This window comes from Glycine max, chromosome 1, assembly GCF_000004515.6.
Source record: "Glycine max cultivar Williams 82 chromosome 1, Glycine_max_v4.0, whole genome shotgun sequence".
In the NCBI taxonomy this organism is placed as follows: domain Eukaryota; kingdom Viridiplantae; phylum Streptophyta; class Magnoliopsida; order Fabales; family Fabaceae; genus Glycine; species Glycine max.
In genome coordinates, this window is record NC_016088.4 from 865,006 (window position 1) to 881,068 (window position 16,063).

Sequence of the window (16,063 nt, forward strand, 5' to 3'; positions counted from 1 at the left end):
GAATGAATTGTCGTTTATCATGACTGCTAATTGAATGTCAACTTTGTTATATCATGCTTGAATGTTAATTATGTTAGAATTAACAAATGAAGAACATGAATAATGTTGCGAAATGGCCAAGAGGTCGCGGTTCCACCAAATACTATTTTAAACACCGTTAACGCCAAGGACCAGGTCATCTTCATTTTGATTTAATTAACATATCATTATTTTGTTATTTTGTGTAACTAACCAACCTTATTTTGTTATATCAAATGTAGATTTACGGTGAAGTTAGTATGTCATTTGCTGTGAGGTGGAAAGACGTACTTGACCGCTTATGGCATTTCATTGACAAGGATCAAAATTTCCATACCGTTATCTACAACCAAAATTTGGACAAACCAGTCATTGTAGCAGGGTGAACAACACTAAGAGATTTTTATCACCTGACCGGAGATCATCAAGTATCGTTAACTCATTATGGTAAGAGTGTATTCTTTCTCACCATATTCAAGAGCAGTAGTCTACCAAAATCATTCCCAAGATGACACTCATTATATCATCAAGTGCCAAATTCTGTCACTTTCAAGGTGCATCTCACTTCGCAGAAAGTTACCTACAGTAGCCTGGTAAGCAACTTTCCAATTTAGTTCTCAGCAATTCTTTATCTTTCAAGTTTTAAATTTTATAAATTGTTGACATAACATTATTCTTAATATCAGGACGTTCTAAGCACCATGCATTATTTTCTTAAAGACAAATGTTGAACTCATTTGCATTTGGAGGACGTTGCGGAATGTCGGCTTGTGTTCAATCACTGGAGAAAGACACTTAAAATTGGAGTTGGATGGAATTTTTTTTGTGAAATTGTGTCCTTGACCGTTGGCATGTAAATTGTCTTTGAATTCATTGATCCGACTGTTAACCATGTGTTATTTTGGCCATGCTTATGAACATTATTATGACTTGGAACATTGAACATTTTAATTATTAGGAACATTATTATGACTTATGAACATTATCCCTTTGTTAGTTATATAATAGTTGTTTTATCATGATCATACATTTTTTGCAATCATGTTCTTATATATAATAGTTGTTTTATCATGTCTAATATTATCCCTTTGTTTTTGAATTAATTTGTTCATGTTTTTGAATTAAATTATTTTTAATTAATCACTAAATTAAAATGTAAGCAATCTAATTTTAATTTTTTTATATATATTATAATTTTTTTAACAATCTAATTACTAAATATATTTGTTTATACCACTATAAAATAATATCACAAAATCAATATTTTTGTTTATACCACAATATCACAAAATTAATATTGTTATCATTGCTAAATTTTTGTTATTTATGATTTTTTATTACAAAAAAAATATTTTTAAAATGTTCACAATTTTTAAAGTTTTTTACGTACCTATGAATCAGCAATCCGTATGGTCATACGGACTATAGATACATACCATTTTTTTTTGCTTATCTCTCTTTTTTCTACGATGAAAATCGACCAAAATTCACCGTATATTCCTCATAAACGCACGTACACCTCCTTGAGACCAACTATGTTTCCAAACCGTCCTTAAGGGAAGCAACTTACACTTAGTGACAAAAATTTTACAAAAAATAGTATTACAGAAATGAAAAATTCAACCTACTATTTATCGCTGAAAATACCATAAAGGTATTTTCAACATTTTACAAAATTACTGGGTGCCCAAGCAATTCCCTTAACTTGTTTGCTTGGGCTTCGGCCCATGTAGTTTATCAAAACCAAAAATAAATAAATTGGAAAAACGAGGTCGTTTGGTTTGGAGGTTTAGCACTCACTATTTCTCTAGTTTCTCTGCATCGCCTTCGTCGATCGAAGTGGAGCTTCCATTTCATAGCCGGCGGTGAAGGTACGATTTCCGTATCCATTGTTTCCTTTTGGTTAGTTCCACTGTGATTGAAAATGGGAATAAGGTAGCGGCGATGGCTTGAGTGGTTGTGACATTTTCACAAACACCAAAAGGGCAATATGAGTTCTGATGATAGTGTGGATATCTTTGTACCAACCAGTTGGTTTTTTTTATTCAGTTATTTTTAGTTACTATGAGTTGGTGCAGTTATCATCATCTCCAATAATTGCGTTATCATGATCGCAAGTTTTAATACTCTTCTGAGTAGCATGAAGAGCAATTCAGATGTGTTTGTTGTTTTGTGTAGTATCTGTGCTAGTTTACTTTTTATATATAGTTTTGGTTGGGGGTAGGGGTGTAAATGAGTCAAGCTATTCGTTAGCTACTCGAGCTCGACTTGTTAAATGAAACGATCAAGCTCGCTTGTATGACCTAGCGGACCTACAGTAGCTTGGTTGGGGGATGCTATTGATGTCTATGTTTCTTATGTTTTTGTAACTTCTCAATTAATCTTTGTTACATCTTGCACCGAAGGTTAGTAATCAATAAATAAAATTCATTTGTCTACAAAAAAAAAAAAAACAATTATAGTGACATTTGTTCTCATTATATTTGATTATATAATTGAAAGATGGTATTAGCAATTCATTTGTTGCTATATGATGCATTTCATGCAGATAGATAGTTAGCAGACTTGGCTGACCCTGAGCAGGAGGAATAAGAATAAGATGCCTCCTTATGATTGTATGTTTCTGTTTAAGCCCCATATAAGGAAGGAAGCTGTCATGGATTTAGTTGTGAGGGTGGGAAAGCATGTGTGCAGAAGAAATGGGGTTGTCACTGATATCAAGAGTCTCGGAAAAGTTCAGTTGGGCTATGGTGTGAAAAAGCTAGATGGCAGATATTATCAGGTGAGTTGATTATCTGTAATGTTGTAACGAGAGTTTATGCATTATAGGTTTTTTATATGCTGTTTTATAATGCTTTCTTTGATGTAAGCATTGCATGTTTGTGTGCTGGTGTGTTTTTGAGCCTAGAAATCACTTCAAGAATGCAACCAATCATCCTTCATTGACTTCTACTATTTAGATGGTGGAACTCATTTAATTCATATTTAATTTTACTGCTTCTTCAGATTAATGAATTCATTTGCCAATAATGTAGTTGTTTTTTCTTGTAAGATTAATTCAGACCTGGTATTTATTTGTGTTACATGTTTAGAAAATTTTGCCACTTTGCATTTAACCTCATTGTAGAAACTGAGCTACTAGTGCACCAGTAATATGTGATCAAACCACCATCTTTTAGGTGAATACTTTTTTTTTTCTGTTTAAATTAAAATCTCGTTGCTTGTACTGTTTTTTGTTATCAGGGTTGAATTATTCATGGACAGAGCTAAGCATATAAAATTGCCAAATTAATGTAATGTAGGTTGAATTAAAAAAAGGCTTTGGTGGTACAATTTCACATAAGCATATGTCAAAGGATTTGGTGATATGATGTTTCACATAACTCTAGGTTTGAGGTGGTGTATGGTAGAAGTTGATTTATTAGACATGTAAATGTATGACTATCACAGTACTATTTAACCCAATGTGGCTCAAAAAATTGAATTGGAACATACTTGAAAATTTATGCGGAAAAATGTTTATTGATTATTGAATGTGCGGTATTCTGCTTGCAGCTAGTGAAGTTTCAGCAAACTTTGCTTAGTTTGAGAGCCTGATTTGCGAAATAGGAGGATTTAAAAATTATTTTTTTGAGTTTGAATCGAAATTATGCAATTGTAATATAATGTGTTTCCATTTTCCATTTTTAATTGCTGTAGGGCCTACTGATGCAAATGAGCATGATGGCTACACCTGAAATCAACAAAGAGTTGCATTACCTAAACAAGGAAGACCGGTTACTGCGTTGGCTTTTGGTTAAGCAGCGTAATACAAAATTTGGGCTTGACTCCTATGGTGATGAAGGTAGATATGAGCTAAGCAAATTGTCCCAGATCGGTAAACATGGTGATGAGGATGAGGATGAAGATGATGAGGAATATGAAGTGAATGAAGAAGAAACAGTGAACTAAAAGATAGCTGAGTATCTTGTTAGTTTCCATTGTGAGAGTACAAAACCATTTTGCATAGTATTGTTGGTGTCAAACATTTGCTTACTTACGGTACTAGGTATCAATCAAACATGACCAGTGGGCTCGAACATGTTATTTCATAAACTCCGAGCTGTCTCTTGCTATTCGAAAAAAACATCTTTGTAGCTTTGGTGAAATAATTGTAACTCGTGGTTGTGTTAGCCAGGATCTACGAACAGTTTGGTTCATTCAATATACTTCTAATTGGTGCGTATGTTAATATCTTGAGAGCAAACAATTTTTCTCAATGGATAAGAGCAACTTCAAAATTCATCAATACTTTGGAATGTAATATTTCATGCAAAAGAATAATAATAAAAAAAAAACTTAAGCAAATGTACCACCAAGGATTTTATTGCCTCGTATATAAGTTGGTATAAACGCTGGTTATCTGCTATAACACCACTTTGGCCAATAAAGAACTTTGCTGATTATGGTGGGAAAGATAATGACATGGATTATGCATGAAAAAAAAGAAGAAAATCACTCCATTTATTAAAGTCAGAAATTTGTATTAATTATGGCTGGGGAGGGGGACATGATTTTTGCGTATAATATTACATAAAATAGTTATCCTTTTTGTTTATGAAAATGGTCTGCTTTAAGATTAATTTTAAGATTCTTTTATTTGTTATATTAACAAAATTATCAGGCTTTTAGCGAAAATGAAAAACAAAGAATGATTTATTTTTACAGAAGTGAGATGAAAGAATTATTTTATTGTATTCCATCGTAATATATTCACTTAATGGAAAAAAATTATATATTTCATTCTATTCTATTTCTATCAATATAAACATAAGCTTAGGAATTACACATAAGAACGGATTAGAAATGTATACGTATCTAAACCAAAGGTTTATTATATTTGCCATTACGACAATCCCATTTATGTCTTGTAATTTATATCTAATAATAAAGAGAAAAATAGTAATTATCGTACGGTTACTAAGTAATCTAGTAACTAACTTTTCATCATTCAAGCTCAGAATATTCATTAGTTTTGGCAATTGCCCTTGGAACGAAGAAAAATGATATCACAAAATATATTTGTATCTACATCGTTCCACTCAAAATACATTTTCGGAGAAGAAAAAACGAATAAACATATAATCAACCAATTCAATTTTCAGGACAGCCTACACAAGAAAGAGAAGCTGTGCCACCCATTCAATAATCATACGGCTAAAGCAAATTCCAATTTTCCCAACTCCATCTTGCAACAGTTTCTCAAAAGATCAACTTGAGACATAAGATGCCTGTACCTAAGTTCCTCTTTTGGTTTGCAATGCACGAGTAATTTGCTGAAAACCATTATCAAGCCACCCTAAGCAGCGGCATTGGAAATGTACACTTGAAAATATATGTAGTCAGGAAGATATTATTAACACCTGACACATGCCCTAGATGGAATATTTTTGAAGAGTCACGGTAAATTCTGGTTAGAAAGTCCCATAGATTCTGCAACTTCTCTAGCGGCCAATGTGTCAGCTTGTACCTACATAGAAGATAAAAAAATATTCAGAATCCAAAAGATTTTACTGTGATAAGCTATACTCAAAGGGATAGGTTTAACATGGCTGCATGTATCAGTAATTGTCATATATTCTATATTGCAATTGGATCTTTACCTGAAGGCGATGCAAGAGATACATCAAGAAGAGATGTACAAACACCTGTTTGCAATTTCTCAAGGTAAGTAAAATTTCAAATCCTTCAATGGTATTTCATCCCAACTAAATTGACATTTTAAACATCTAATGATCTCACCAAGTAGAAAAATAAAATAACTCGAGCTGTTGGATACTGCCAGAGAAATCTTGTGGCCCTGACAGCCCCAGAATCTAATAGTTTCACTGCCTTTTGCAACTGCATGAGACATGCCACATACAAAGTTAAAAATAATGCTACAATGGAGAATGAAAATGACATGAAACATGATGGTTGTTATACCTGAATACTTGCACCGACCAAATGACGGTGATGCAAAGGAAGCGGCCTGCAATTTTCACTTTATAAGATTCCAAACTTCACAAAGGAAATGAAAACTTTACCATTTATGAAGTAATGAATAGATTAGAATGCTGATAAAGAAAATAATAGATTAGAATAAGAAGAAAATGCAAGAGATAATTTAATGTGGGGAGGGTAAACAAATAGAGTTGCACGAAGGATGAGAGCATTTTATTGCGTTTGCAGGAACTTCCATTGCTGGTAGCAGGGCATATGACTATTGAAGGATAAAGTTTATGAACATTTTAATCAAATGCATTACAGATAAACAAGATAAATACTTTAAGACAGTAAGAGGAAACATACTCAAGGGATTTTATTTCAGTCTCATCTTCCCAAGATGATGATGCTCGACGAGAAACTCTACTTCTTTCTGCCTCTGCCTGTTCAATATAACAATGATTTGAAAATCAAGGTGAAGTCAAACTACTAATCAAGCAGCCACAGGAACTTGGTCACATACCTTTGCTTCCTGAAGACGCTTAATTTCCTTTTCCAATTGAAACTCTGCAGCAGCTTTTTCACTGACCATGGTTTCTAATTGAGTTTGTTTGTAGTACTGAAATGAAGATAAAATATAAATTTATTGAATATCACAGGTTAGTTGCATGAAATTTAATCATGAAAAATTACCAAAAGGTCAGTCAGTTCCCGATAGCGTTTCTCTAACTCCATATGCTCCTGTTACAACATTAAGATGATGCTTAGAACAAGCAGTATTCCAAAATTATCATAGCACCAAAACATTGTTAAGAGTACTAACCAAACATAAACTCGCTAAGAGTACTATATTAACTTCAACTTTCTTATATGTCAACCCACGCAAGAATAGCATGATAGGCTGGAGAGTGTAGTGTGTGTGAAAAAGAGTGTCAAGGAAAGTATTGCTACCATTACTCAAGGTAATATCTGATTGATATTAAATATATGGCATGTAACTGGGAAGATGCATGGATGCTTATACTTATCTAACAAATAAATCATGACACCCATTTCAAACGCGATGCAATTCTTTTTCTCGGTAAAATAGTCTAGGGTCTAGACCACCCAGTAATCAACCATAAATATAATTTGGATGGTGATTATGACTAAGTAATTTATCATTTATGCTTAGACAAATAGGATAACACTCCATAATAACAAAAAAATTATGCACCATTATATCTGGAATTGAGTCCATTCAAATTCACAGGTATACTTCCATCCAAAGTTAATATATTTTTTTTGATCAGCAGAGATAAATTATATTAATATAAAAGATAAGTACAAGAGGTACTAATGTAATTACAATGTTTCAAAAGTGCCAAGAGGTGATGTTCAAGATAGATTTCCATGCATGGTAAATATTACAAAGAAAATTACTAAAAGGATTTAATAGTAAAAAATATTCAGTTTAGAAACAATTATCAATTAACCAGTTAGATTAGATGGTTAATAAGTAGTAATTAACTGATCATTCCTCAACTGGAAATGGTTTTACCTTATATTCCCCCCCCCCCCCCCCATAAAAAAATAGAAACAAGACCATTTATATGACAATCTACAGAAAATGATGCAGTACAATCATGAGGGCATAACTTGAAAATTTCACTAGTAAGGCAGTGGTATGAGTATGACCATTAAGTCTTAAGCTCTTCCTACTTAAGAAACAAGGAGGTTTTATTACCTGACGTGAGTAATGCTCAGCATCCCTCTTCATGGCAGCCATTTCAACTCTCATTTTTTGCATTTCAGCCTGAAACAGTGAAACCAAACATATCAATAATGGAATGTGCAACTTGACCTGCAAGAGAGGTGATTATCTCAAATAAACTTCACAAGAAAAAAAAAAATGAATCTTGCCTCCAAGGATGATAGCTTGTTTTCAGCTTCCCTCTGACCTTGACGTGCACGCTCCAATTCTTCCTGCCATGCCTGCATCTAAATATATGAAACTGCCATGGTTATAATTCCATAAGGATGAAAAATTATCACTAATATTATCATAATTGTCATCTAGAAATGGTTGTGGCAACTGTTGACATGGGCCCAGCTGTGCCCACGTTCAACTATGAGCATGGGAAATTTTTCCACAGACCCCACTCCTTCCCCTCTTGAATTTTCTTTTGCTAAAAAAATGACACTTAGGTCTAATTTGTATTTTAATAGAATTAGCAGGACAAACATAAAATTAGCAAGAGTTTCAGTTGTCTAAAAGAAGCAAATAGGGGGAAAGGTCTAAATATTGAACAGGACAAACATAAACATAAAATAACAAATGTGTTCTATTTATATTTATACAGCAAATCAAATGTGCTTTGAAATGGTTTACGCAATCAACCAAAAAGGACACTGATTCTTTAAATATGCTATACACTTATTGATAAACTTTGTAGAAGATGTGAAATATAAGGAAACCCACTAAAGTTGCAAATCAACCTACTCTCTTATCAATAATCTGAGTCTATACCTGAATTACTTGATTTGCCTCTTCTGGTGCCTTTTTTTGTTCCCGGCGCACACGGGCTTCCATATCTTGTAGTTCTTGATTTAAAGATGCGCATTCAACCTGATAACAGATGTTACCAAAAACTATTTAGTGGATCTTTCTTTCAGAATAGTAATCACTAATCAGCCTTCACATTCAAAATGGAAAAAGTTAACTGTTATCCATGTACCTCGAGAAGTGCCACTTTCTGCTCAAGTTCTGTGGCTTTTGCTGTCCTCTCGTCCGCTACTCTCTGAAAAGAGGAGCAACTAACAAATCAATCTATATATTTAACCTAATGTCAATAACAATTCACCAAGCAAAATAGCTGGACAGAGTGGACCAAAGCAACCTTATTAACACATGGTTTATCATTGTGGACTTGTTACAATTGTTCATTTTTGTTTTTGGTAAAGTAAATCTCTATTAAAAATTTAAATAGCAAGACCGAAAGACATCATTGATGACAATATGATGCCAAACTTTACCAAAATCTTAAGGGAATGTAGTCAGACTTGCGTAGCAGCATTGAACAAGCTGGGATGACCCGCTTCAAATTTAAATGTGACCAAAATCTTTCAACATTTCTGCTGATGAAAATTATTTTATAATCATCACAAGATTCACTATACAAGACTCTTTCATATTCCCAGACACCCCCAGTAATTGAAGATTCACACATACTTTTACGCATACCAGGACAATTATTAGGATATAGAATTATATATATGAACTTTGTGTCGTTCTTCTAATAGCTGTGTTAATGTAGTAAACTTTTCAGACTTAAATGGAGATTGGGCAACTTTGCTGCATTTTTTTACTTTCTAGTACCTCCTTTTTTCTGCTAAAGAGGATGCCTTAAACTTCTATACTTCCCCTCTTCCTTCTAAAAATATTTCTCTGTCCCTACAAGGATGCCAAAAGCAATATGACTGGCCCATAGCAGCCCAAAAATGCTCCAGCCAACCTGATCTCTAAGTAAATAGGCTAGCACAAAAAGATGTGTGGAAATATGGCAAAAATGCAATCCCAAAAGTAACTAACAGCGATAGCTGCCTGAAAATATCGCAAGGCTTGGATACTAGTATTCTAAATACATGTTATTTTAAAAAATATTCTCCACAATAAATTTCCACCTGTGCTTAGAATCCGATTACATGTTTTCTGTACAAGCTCTAGATTACAAAGTTCATATACAGAATTTTTAGCCGCATAGACAACTTGACAAGCAGCTAGTATGCCTACAATAATGTTGTCAATTCAATCATGATACAAATTTAACGACATATGGCAAAAACCAAACGAAAAAACAGTGCTTTAATATGTTTTACACTCCATTTAAAAGTTAAACCACACTAAGTGCTTACATTACCTGTATCCTTGCAAGTGCAGTGGATGACTCAACTGCTCTGTGCTCCAATTCCACTTCTCTTTCCATAGCAGCCTGTTCTACCGATCACAGAATCACTAAAATATAATGCAAAACACAGAAACTTGAGAAATAAATAATTCAAGTTAGAGACCATTTTGGTAGCATTATGTGCAGCACGCTCCTCTTCTGCTCTTCGCTCAGCAGATGCTAGCTCCTCTCTTAGAGCCTGCAAGAACAACAATTTTAATATGCAAACAACTTCATCATTGTATAATTATAGTAATCTTACATGCATAACAGAATCTACTTACCTGCATCATCCTTGTTTCACTTAGTTCTCGATTTCTCATCATTGATTCCATGCTTGCCTGGTAAGATATGAATAGTGTTACCCGAGCCATAATTATAAATAACACTCCAGCATTAGAATATATTTAAGGTACAAACTATAGTTAAACGATTAATCCAACACTAATGAAGGAAACTGAAGTAGGTAGATCACTATGTTGCCCAGTCCAACAAGTCTACAATAGCCAAATATTTTACTGATTCATAGAGTAAATAGATTCCCTGATTCTGCTAAGCAAGTAAATTTTAACAGACATCACATACAGACTAACACAAACCGCAAATCAATGACAATCTTATAGCTATAACACGGGCAGCAAGAAAAGCATGGTATGTACTGAAAGAAAGTAGTGGTAGATTTCTTTGTGATAGTGGCAAAAATTGGATAGTTGAACATGCATTTCTAGCAACCCTTGTCATTCATAGACCAAAAATTCTTGGTAGAACAATAAAAGTATACAAATTAGATCTTAAGATTCATAGACCAACTTGGAGAAGGGATTATTTAAACTTCAATCAATATGTCACAATTAGCCAAGACTGTGTATAAAAATGTATGATGCCAACACTGAAGCAAATCCAACAAGTTCATTATTCATTAAACAAAAAGCTTCCACAAAATCAAAGCAATTTGAACAGAATATAGTTTAGGTGGAAACAGCAGGTGCAAGGGAGGAAATAAAATATTGTAAGACACGCATCAATAAATTAACTAAGAGGAACCTGCAGGGAAGCTAGATTTCCTTCTGACAATGCAGCCTGCCTCTTAACAGCATCCATCGAACTTAAAAGTGCCTCAATTTCAGCATTTTTTGCAGCCAAAGCCTCAACCATATTTGATTCAACTCTGGTCACTTCCCTTTTACTTTCAGACAAATCCTTCTGTAGCTGTTTTATGCTAGCTTCATATGATTTACTCAGCTCTCTCTGTAGATTTAGAATTGATTTAAGTGATACGATAGTCAATATGTTTTCATTTCAAGCATATAATGAGACCTTTTATTCCTTTAACAGGAAATAGTGATGGTGCTTAACCTCTGAAGTGAGAAGTTCCTCCAACTGTGCATTTTCAGATTTGTATTCTTGAAGACGGGATGACAATCCAGCACAGACCTGAGCATCATTAGGAAATATTAATCAGGCATCTATAATAAGCAATTAGGAAGATTTTATTGGTTTAAGAAACACCCTTACCCGAGCTAACCTTGCCTCTTTAGACTGACCAGTAGATTTTGTTGTTTTAAGTAATCCTTGAGCCTATGTACCAACTAAAAAAATTAGTCAGAAGATTTTTTTACTAAAGATGTGTATAAGTAAGAACATCTAAACTTCTCCATTTTAAGTATTACCTCATCAAGTTGATCCTGTACTTTTTTGGGGGAGATATCAGTTTTGTGATCCTCTTGGCTTTTTTCATCCACAACAGATTCAAGTTTTACATCAGAATCTTTGAGTATAGTATCATTATTAGGAGCTGTGTCAGAAGCCACAGATTCAGATTTCTCTATATCCACATTTTTACTGGCATCTAAATCTCTAGATTTGATAATTTGCCCAGTACTAGTGGGTTCATCACTGGGGCCCTCAATTTCTTTGGGAGCTGGAGGAGGATCCATCTCACAAACATCTGAAGCACTCTCTTGGACAGTATCACCATTAGCAGCAATAGTGGCAACTCCAATATCAGCATCATTTACTAATGTTTCCACATCATCTGGGTCATGTTTACCAACATCATCGCCTAGCATTTTTGATAATGAAGAGCCTAACAAGGGTGATGTTGCATCGCTAGGTCGTGGCTCCTTTGGTTGGTTTGTAGATGTTGAAGCGCTCCCATCAATTATTTCAGGATCAACTTTGTCTATTGAAGTTGCTATGTCCGCAGGTGCTGATGGAGATCCACTTTTCTCCTGAGTAGTATCACTAATTGTAGTTGATGAGTCGGATAGTCCCTTTTGAGCCTGCAAAATCTCAAAAAGACAAATGTGAATATTACATGAATATTATTTGTTGATGTTGGATAGTAATGCAATGGCAATACCTTTGGTTTTGATTTTGTCTTCTTGCCCTGAGATCCTTGCCCATTTGATGCTATTTATTAAAAAGGTAACAATAAAACAATTGTAAGCATTTCTGATATTGGAGAATATGTATCCAAAAGACATAATGCCAGGTTCATTTGTTTTGGGCAATTAAAAATATTGGGAAATTATTCCTTAATTTTCAAAAGTTCTCCAAGAAAGCTAACAAAAATAGGCAATGAAAAATAAGCAATTATTTCTTCAAAACAAGCTGAACCAGACAGACACTTAATGTTTTAAACCAAAATGGTTTGTTTATACCAAGCAAAAGATTATCAGAAAGAGAATAAGAAACGGAACTTCAGGTTTAAATTGGCACCACAGCTTTTCAGCAATAACCCAAGTCTAATTTTCAGCATGTATTGACGGCTAACTAGGTGGCAAACCAAAAGAACTAAAATATAAACCTGGAGACTTAAGATCACCCTGCTCCTCTGATAAGTCACTGGCAACAGCCTTCGCTCGTCGATCTACAACTTCAAATAAACCTGATCAACCAAAGACAAAAAAAAAAAAAAAGGCTATACACGTCAGAGTTAAGCTCAAAATGCATCTCAAGTGATATAACTCCCTCTCACCAGTCACCGCCATCACCCACGTCACCTAAGCAATAATAATGAAGGCAATAATACTCCTAATACACAATGCAGTCCTTCATTGAATTACAAGTATTAGTTAGTGTATTACATTGATGAAACCATTAACACTTAACACTCACCAGTTCATTCCCTAATACATCATAAGCATCACAGTCCCTCACCAAAAACAATAGTATTAAGTAATTTGGCAAAACCATTTGAAGAACATAATTTTACGCAAGAGCACATCAACACGTCAGCATTAACCATCCATCAAAGATTCGATGATCAACCAAACATTGCGATTATTAAAAATAACAACATCAAAAACGAAATTGGAGGATTATAAGATACGAATCTAGGAGGAGCGAGATCCGTCACCTTCAGCGGCTTTGAGCCACGAATCCATTGTCCGAAACGATCAACGACTCGAGATTCGAATCGCAAAGAGTTCAGAGATCCAGCACTTGTTGAGCTTCTTTCATCGTCCAATGAACGACGTCGCTTTGTTTCTGCACTGCACTTGCCTGAAACGAATCGCGCGAGAAATATAAAACCGCTTCTTTCTCTCTAATTCTAATAAACTGCACCCCTCTTAAGTGAGGATGTGTCATATACTATTTTTTTTTCTTCATCTTTTATCCTCATTAATTTGAAATTTAATGGAAAGATAAATAAAATCTAATAATTGTTTCCATATGAATGATTCATTTTAGTATATTAACCGCTTGGGTCGTTAATGTATTCTATTGATTAAAAAAACTAACAAAATATTTTTTTTTGAAAATGAAAATTGTTTTTTTCTTCATATTTTTAATAGATAATTAAAAAATCTAATTAGTTTTATTTTTAATATTAGTGTATTTTTAATAACTAATTAAAATATTTTTCTAATTAAAAAACTAATAAACACATTAATTAAAAAAAACTAATAAATACTGTTTTTCATTTTTTTTAATCCGAGTAAGCTTTGTCCGAAAAAATACTTTACCATGTCTTTGTCTAGTGTCGTTAACAACAGTCATTGCTTTCTGCGCCCCATATGAAAATTAAAAGGTCAAAAATACCCTTATCCTGACTTTGAATTGAACCCTAACCAGCCTCCACCCGACTTTTAAAGCTTTTTTTTTTAATGTATATTCGATTTAAAAAATGTGCAATATGTGGATTTTCTAATAGGTCATCCATCCTAATATTGTTTCTGCTTAAACACATTTAACTGCAAAGTTTTAATGAGATTTAATACATTAAAGCTTTTGCAACATTTATATAGTACCAACAAAAGATAAGAACATCCAAAATAAAAATCCCCAAACAAATCAATCCACGTATCCGAATTCAAACCCAAATCATTTTTTTATGACACTCAAAATAAGCTCTTGTGGCCATCATTAATGTTGTGTTTGGTTAAGGGGAGAAAGAGGAAAATAAAGGAAAAATAATGTGGAGTTTTATGTGACATTTTATATTCTATTTTAATTCAAAATTTTAAATATTTATTTTCTATTTTCATTCTCTACACTAAACTCGGCATAACAACATACATATACTCACGATTTGCAGTACACTCCAAAACATTAAACTACTAAAAAAACATCAATAAAATTTCAATATTAAAAAAAGGCTTTTGGAAAACCGTGAATGTAAAAAAAAAAAAGTACTAGAATTATGACATCCGCAATATTAAAGAAGACTTTCAGAATAATAAATTCAGAATGTTGATAAAAGTCTTCCGGAATACACTAAAGACTTCTGGGATTACTAATCTGGAATTTACAAAATAGGGTGTTATTTTTTTAATTTAGGAATCCATAACATGAAAAAGATTATTACGGATTATGTTTTCCAGATTGCAATTTGTGTACTTCAAAAAATCTAATCCAGAATATTTGTGGGGTGTAAGAAGTAATGGCCTTAAAAGAAGGAGGACAATTTGGAGATTTTAAAAATTTAAAAATTAAAATGGGGTGCAGGGAGAAATTTGTGAAGTATAAAAAGTAATGGCCTTAAAAAATTAATGCCAGCAACAACAGTGTGACACACATCCTTTTCAGTGGGGTGTGCAAAGAAATCTAGTTGGGCCAAACCAATCCACAACCGGAGTGCCCCAAATCGGTATAAGCCTAAAAACTAATTTTCAATTTTGCTCCTAAATGTTACATCTCCTATTCTCCTCTTCCATTTATTGAAAAAAATTGAGTTACTAATATCTCACCCAACCCATTTTTTCTACAGTTAAATTCTATTTCTCAGTTTGTTTAAACTTAAAAAAAATTATATAAATATTTTTTTAAAAAATAGATATGATTTTTTTAAAATAAAAAAAACTGTTTATTTTAAGTAAACTTAATTTAGACAAAAACATAAAAAATAATCATAAATTTATCATTATAAAATATTTATTTTAAAAATAAACTTAAACAAATTAGTTCTTTATCTGATCACCAAATAAAACACTGCTTTTCTGGAACAACATGATCCTACCAGGATATTCAATGAAGGATTCCATTCTAGGAAAATGATTTCGCTAAAAAAATTATTCTTTCATTTGAATTAAACACTTCCATGGTACTAATTCTTTTTAAGAGATGGGGTACGGAATAATATTTCTTTTACTAAAATTTAAATAAATCTGATTATACTATCATACTTTAATAATTAATCCTGGCTTTATAAAAACTTACAAATAACTGCCAACCGAAATTAAAAGACGCGCATACAAGCATATGTCTACACAAGGTCTTCTTGTGTCCTTTTTTTTTTATTACTATTTAAAAAAGACATTTCTTATTTGAACTTGTAGGTTATTTATATATAGTTAGGTATAATTAGTTTTAAAATATATAATTGTTGTTGAAATTTTTGTTTTTATAGTAATGTTGTTGTTGGAGGTTTAAATAAAATATTATAATAATTGAAAGTGAAAATATAAAAAATAATATGATACCAAATTAAATTATTTTCTTTCCAATAGTTATAAATGTTAAATCCTTTAATGCAAAAATAATAATCCTACTTTTGTAAAGACAAAAGAGACATGAGGAATCCCAGCCTTATCTATTAAATTAAATGTAAATTAATTGCAGCCACTCATAATTACTTTTTGGTCAATACATTGCACACATGGCAACGTCACAACCTTAGTGTTGGACGCAAACCCAAATATATCTCTCAA

General features: G+C 32.9%; 2 protein-coding genes across 2 annotated transcripts; one reads left to right on the plus strand and one right to left on the minus strand.

The window, feature by feature from the left end:
- Positions 1–1,786: 1,786 nt before the first annotated feature.
- On the plus strand, positions 1,787–4,261 carry LOC100500532 (bS6_MRPS6 domain-containing protein). The gene is made up of 3 exons (NM_001248767.3): positions 1,787–1,889; positions 2,567–2,800; positions 3,718–4,261. The coding sequence occupies exons 2-3, from the start codon at positions 2,618–2,620 to the stop codon at positions 3,967–3,969; spliced, it is 435 nt and encodes a 144-aa protein (NP_001235696.2). The 5' UTR covers positions 1,787–1,889; positions 2,567–2,617; the 3' UTR covers positions 3,970–4,261.
- A 743-nt stretch (positions 4,262–5,004) lies between these two features.
- LOC100802162 (golgin candidate 1) lies at positions 5,005–13,495 on the minus strand. The gene is made up of 21 exons (XM_003517597.5): positions 13,270–13,495; positions 12,718–12,798; positions 12,271–12,320; positions 11,579–12,190; positions 11,424–11,486; positions 11,265–11,342; positions 10,953–11,156; positions 10,193–10,249; positions 10,033–10,107; positions 9,882–9,953; positions 8,700–8,762; positions 8,492–8,590; positions 7,885–7,962; positions 7,709–7,777; positions 6,676–6,723; positions 6,506–6,601; positions 6,349–6,425; positions 5,983–6,028; positions 5,800–5,898; positions 5,661–5,705; positions 5,005–5,527 (listed from the first exon to the last, which is right to left on the minus strand). Exons 1-21 carry the CDS (start codon positions 13,295–13,297, stop codon positions 5,456–5,458), a joined length of 2,112 nt encoding a protein of 703 aa, XP_003517645.1. The 5' UTR covers positions 13,298–13,495; the 3' UTR covers positions 5,005–5,455.
- Positions 13,496–16,063: the final 2,568 nt, after the last annotated feature.

Excerpts from the sequence above, each read along its gene's own strand:
- LOC100500532 (NM_001248767.3), top strand. The coding sequence starts at position 2,618 with ATGCCTCCTTATGATTGTATGTTTCTGTTTAAGCCCCATATAAGGAAG. Across the intron at positions 2,801-3,717 it reads TAGATGGCAGATATTATCAG|GGCCTACTGATGCAAATGAG; the intron begins GTGAGTTGATTA and ends TAATTGCTGTAG.
- LOC100802162 (XM_003517597.5), bottom strand. The coding sequence starts at position 13,297 with ATGGATTCGTGGCTCAAAGCCGCTGAAG. Across the intron at positions 12,191-12,270 it reads AGACAAAATCAAAACCAAAG|GCTCAAAAGGGACTATCCGA; the intron begins GTATTGCCATTG and ends GAGATTTTGCAG. Across the intron at positions 6,602-6,675 it reads GGGAACTGACTGACCTTTTG|TACTACAAACAAACTCAATT; the intron begins GTAATTTTTCAT and ends TCTTCATTTCAG.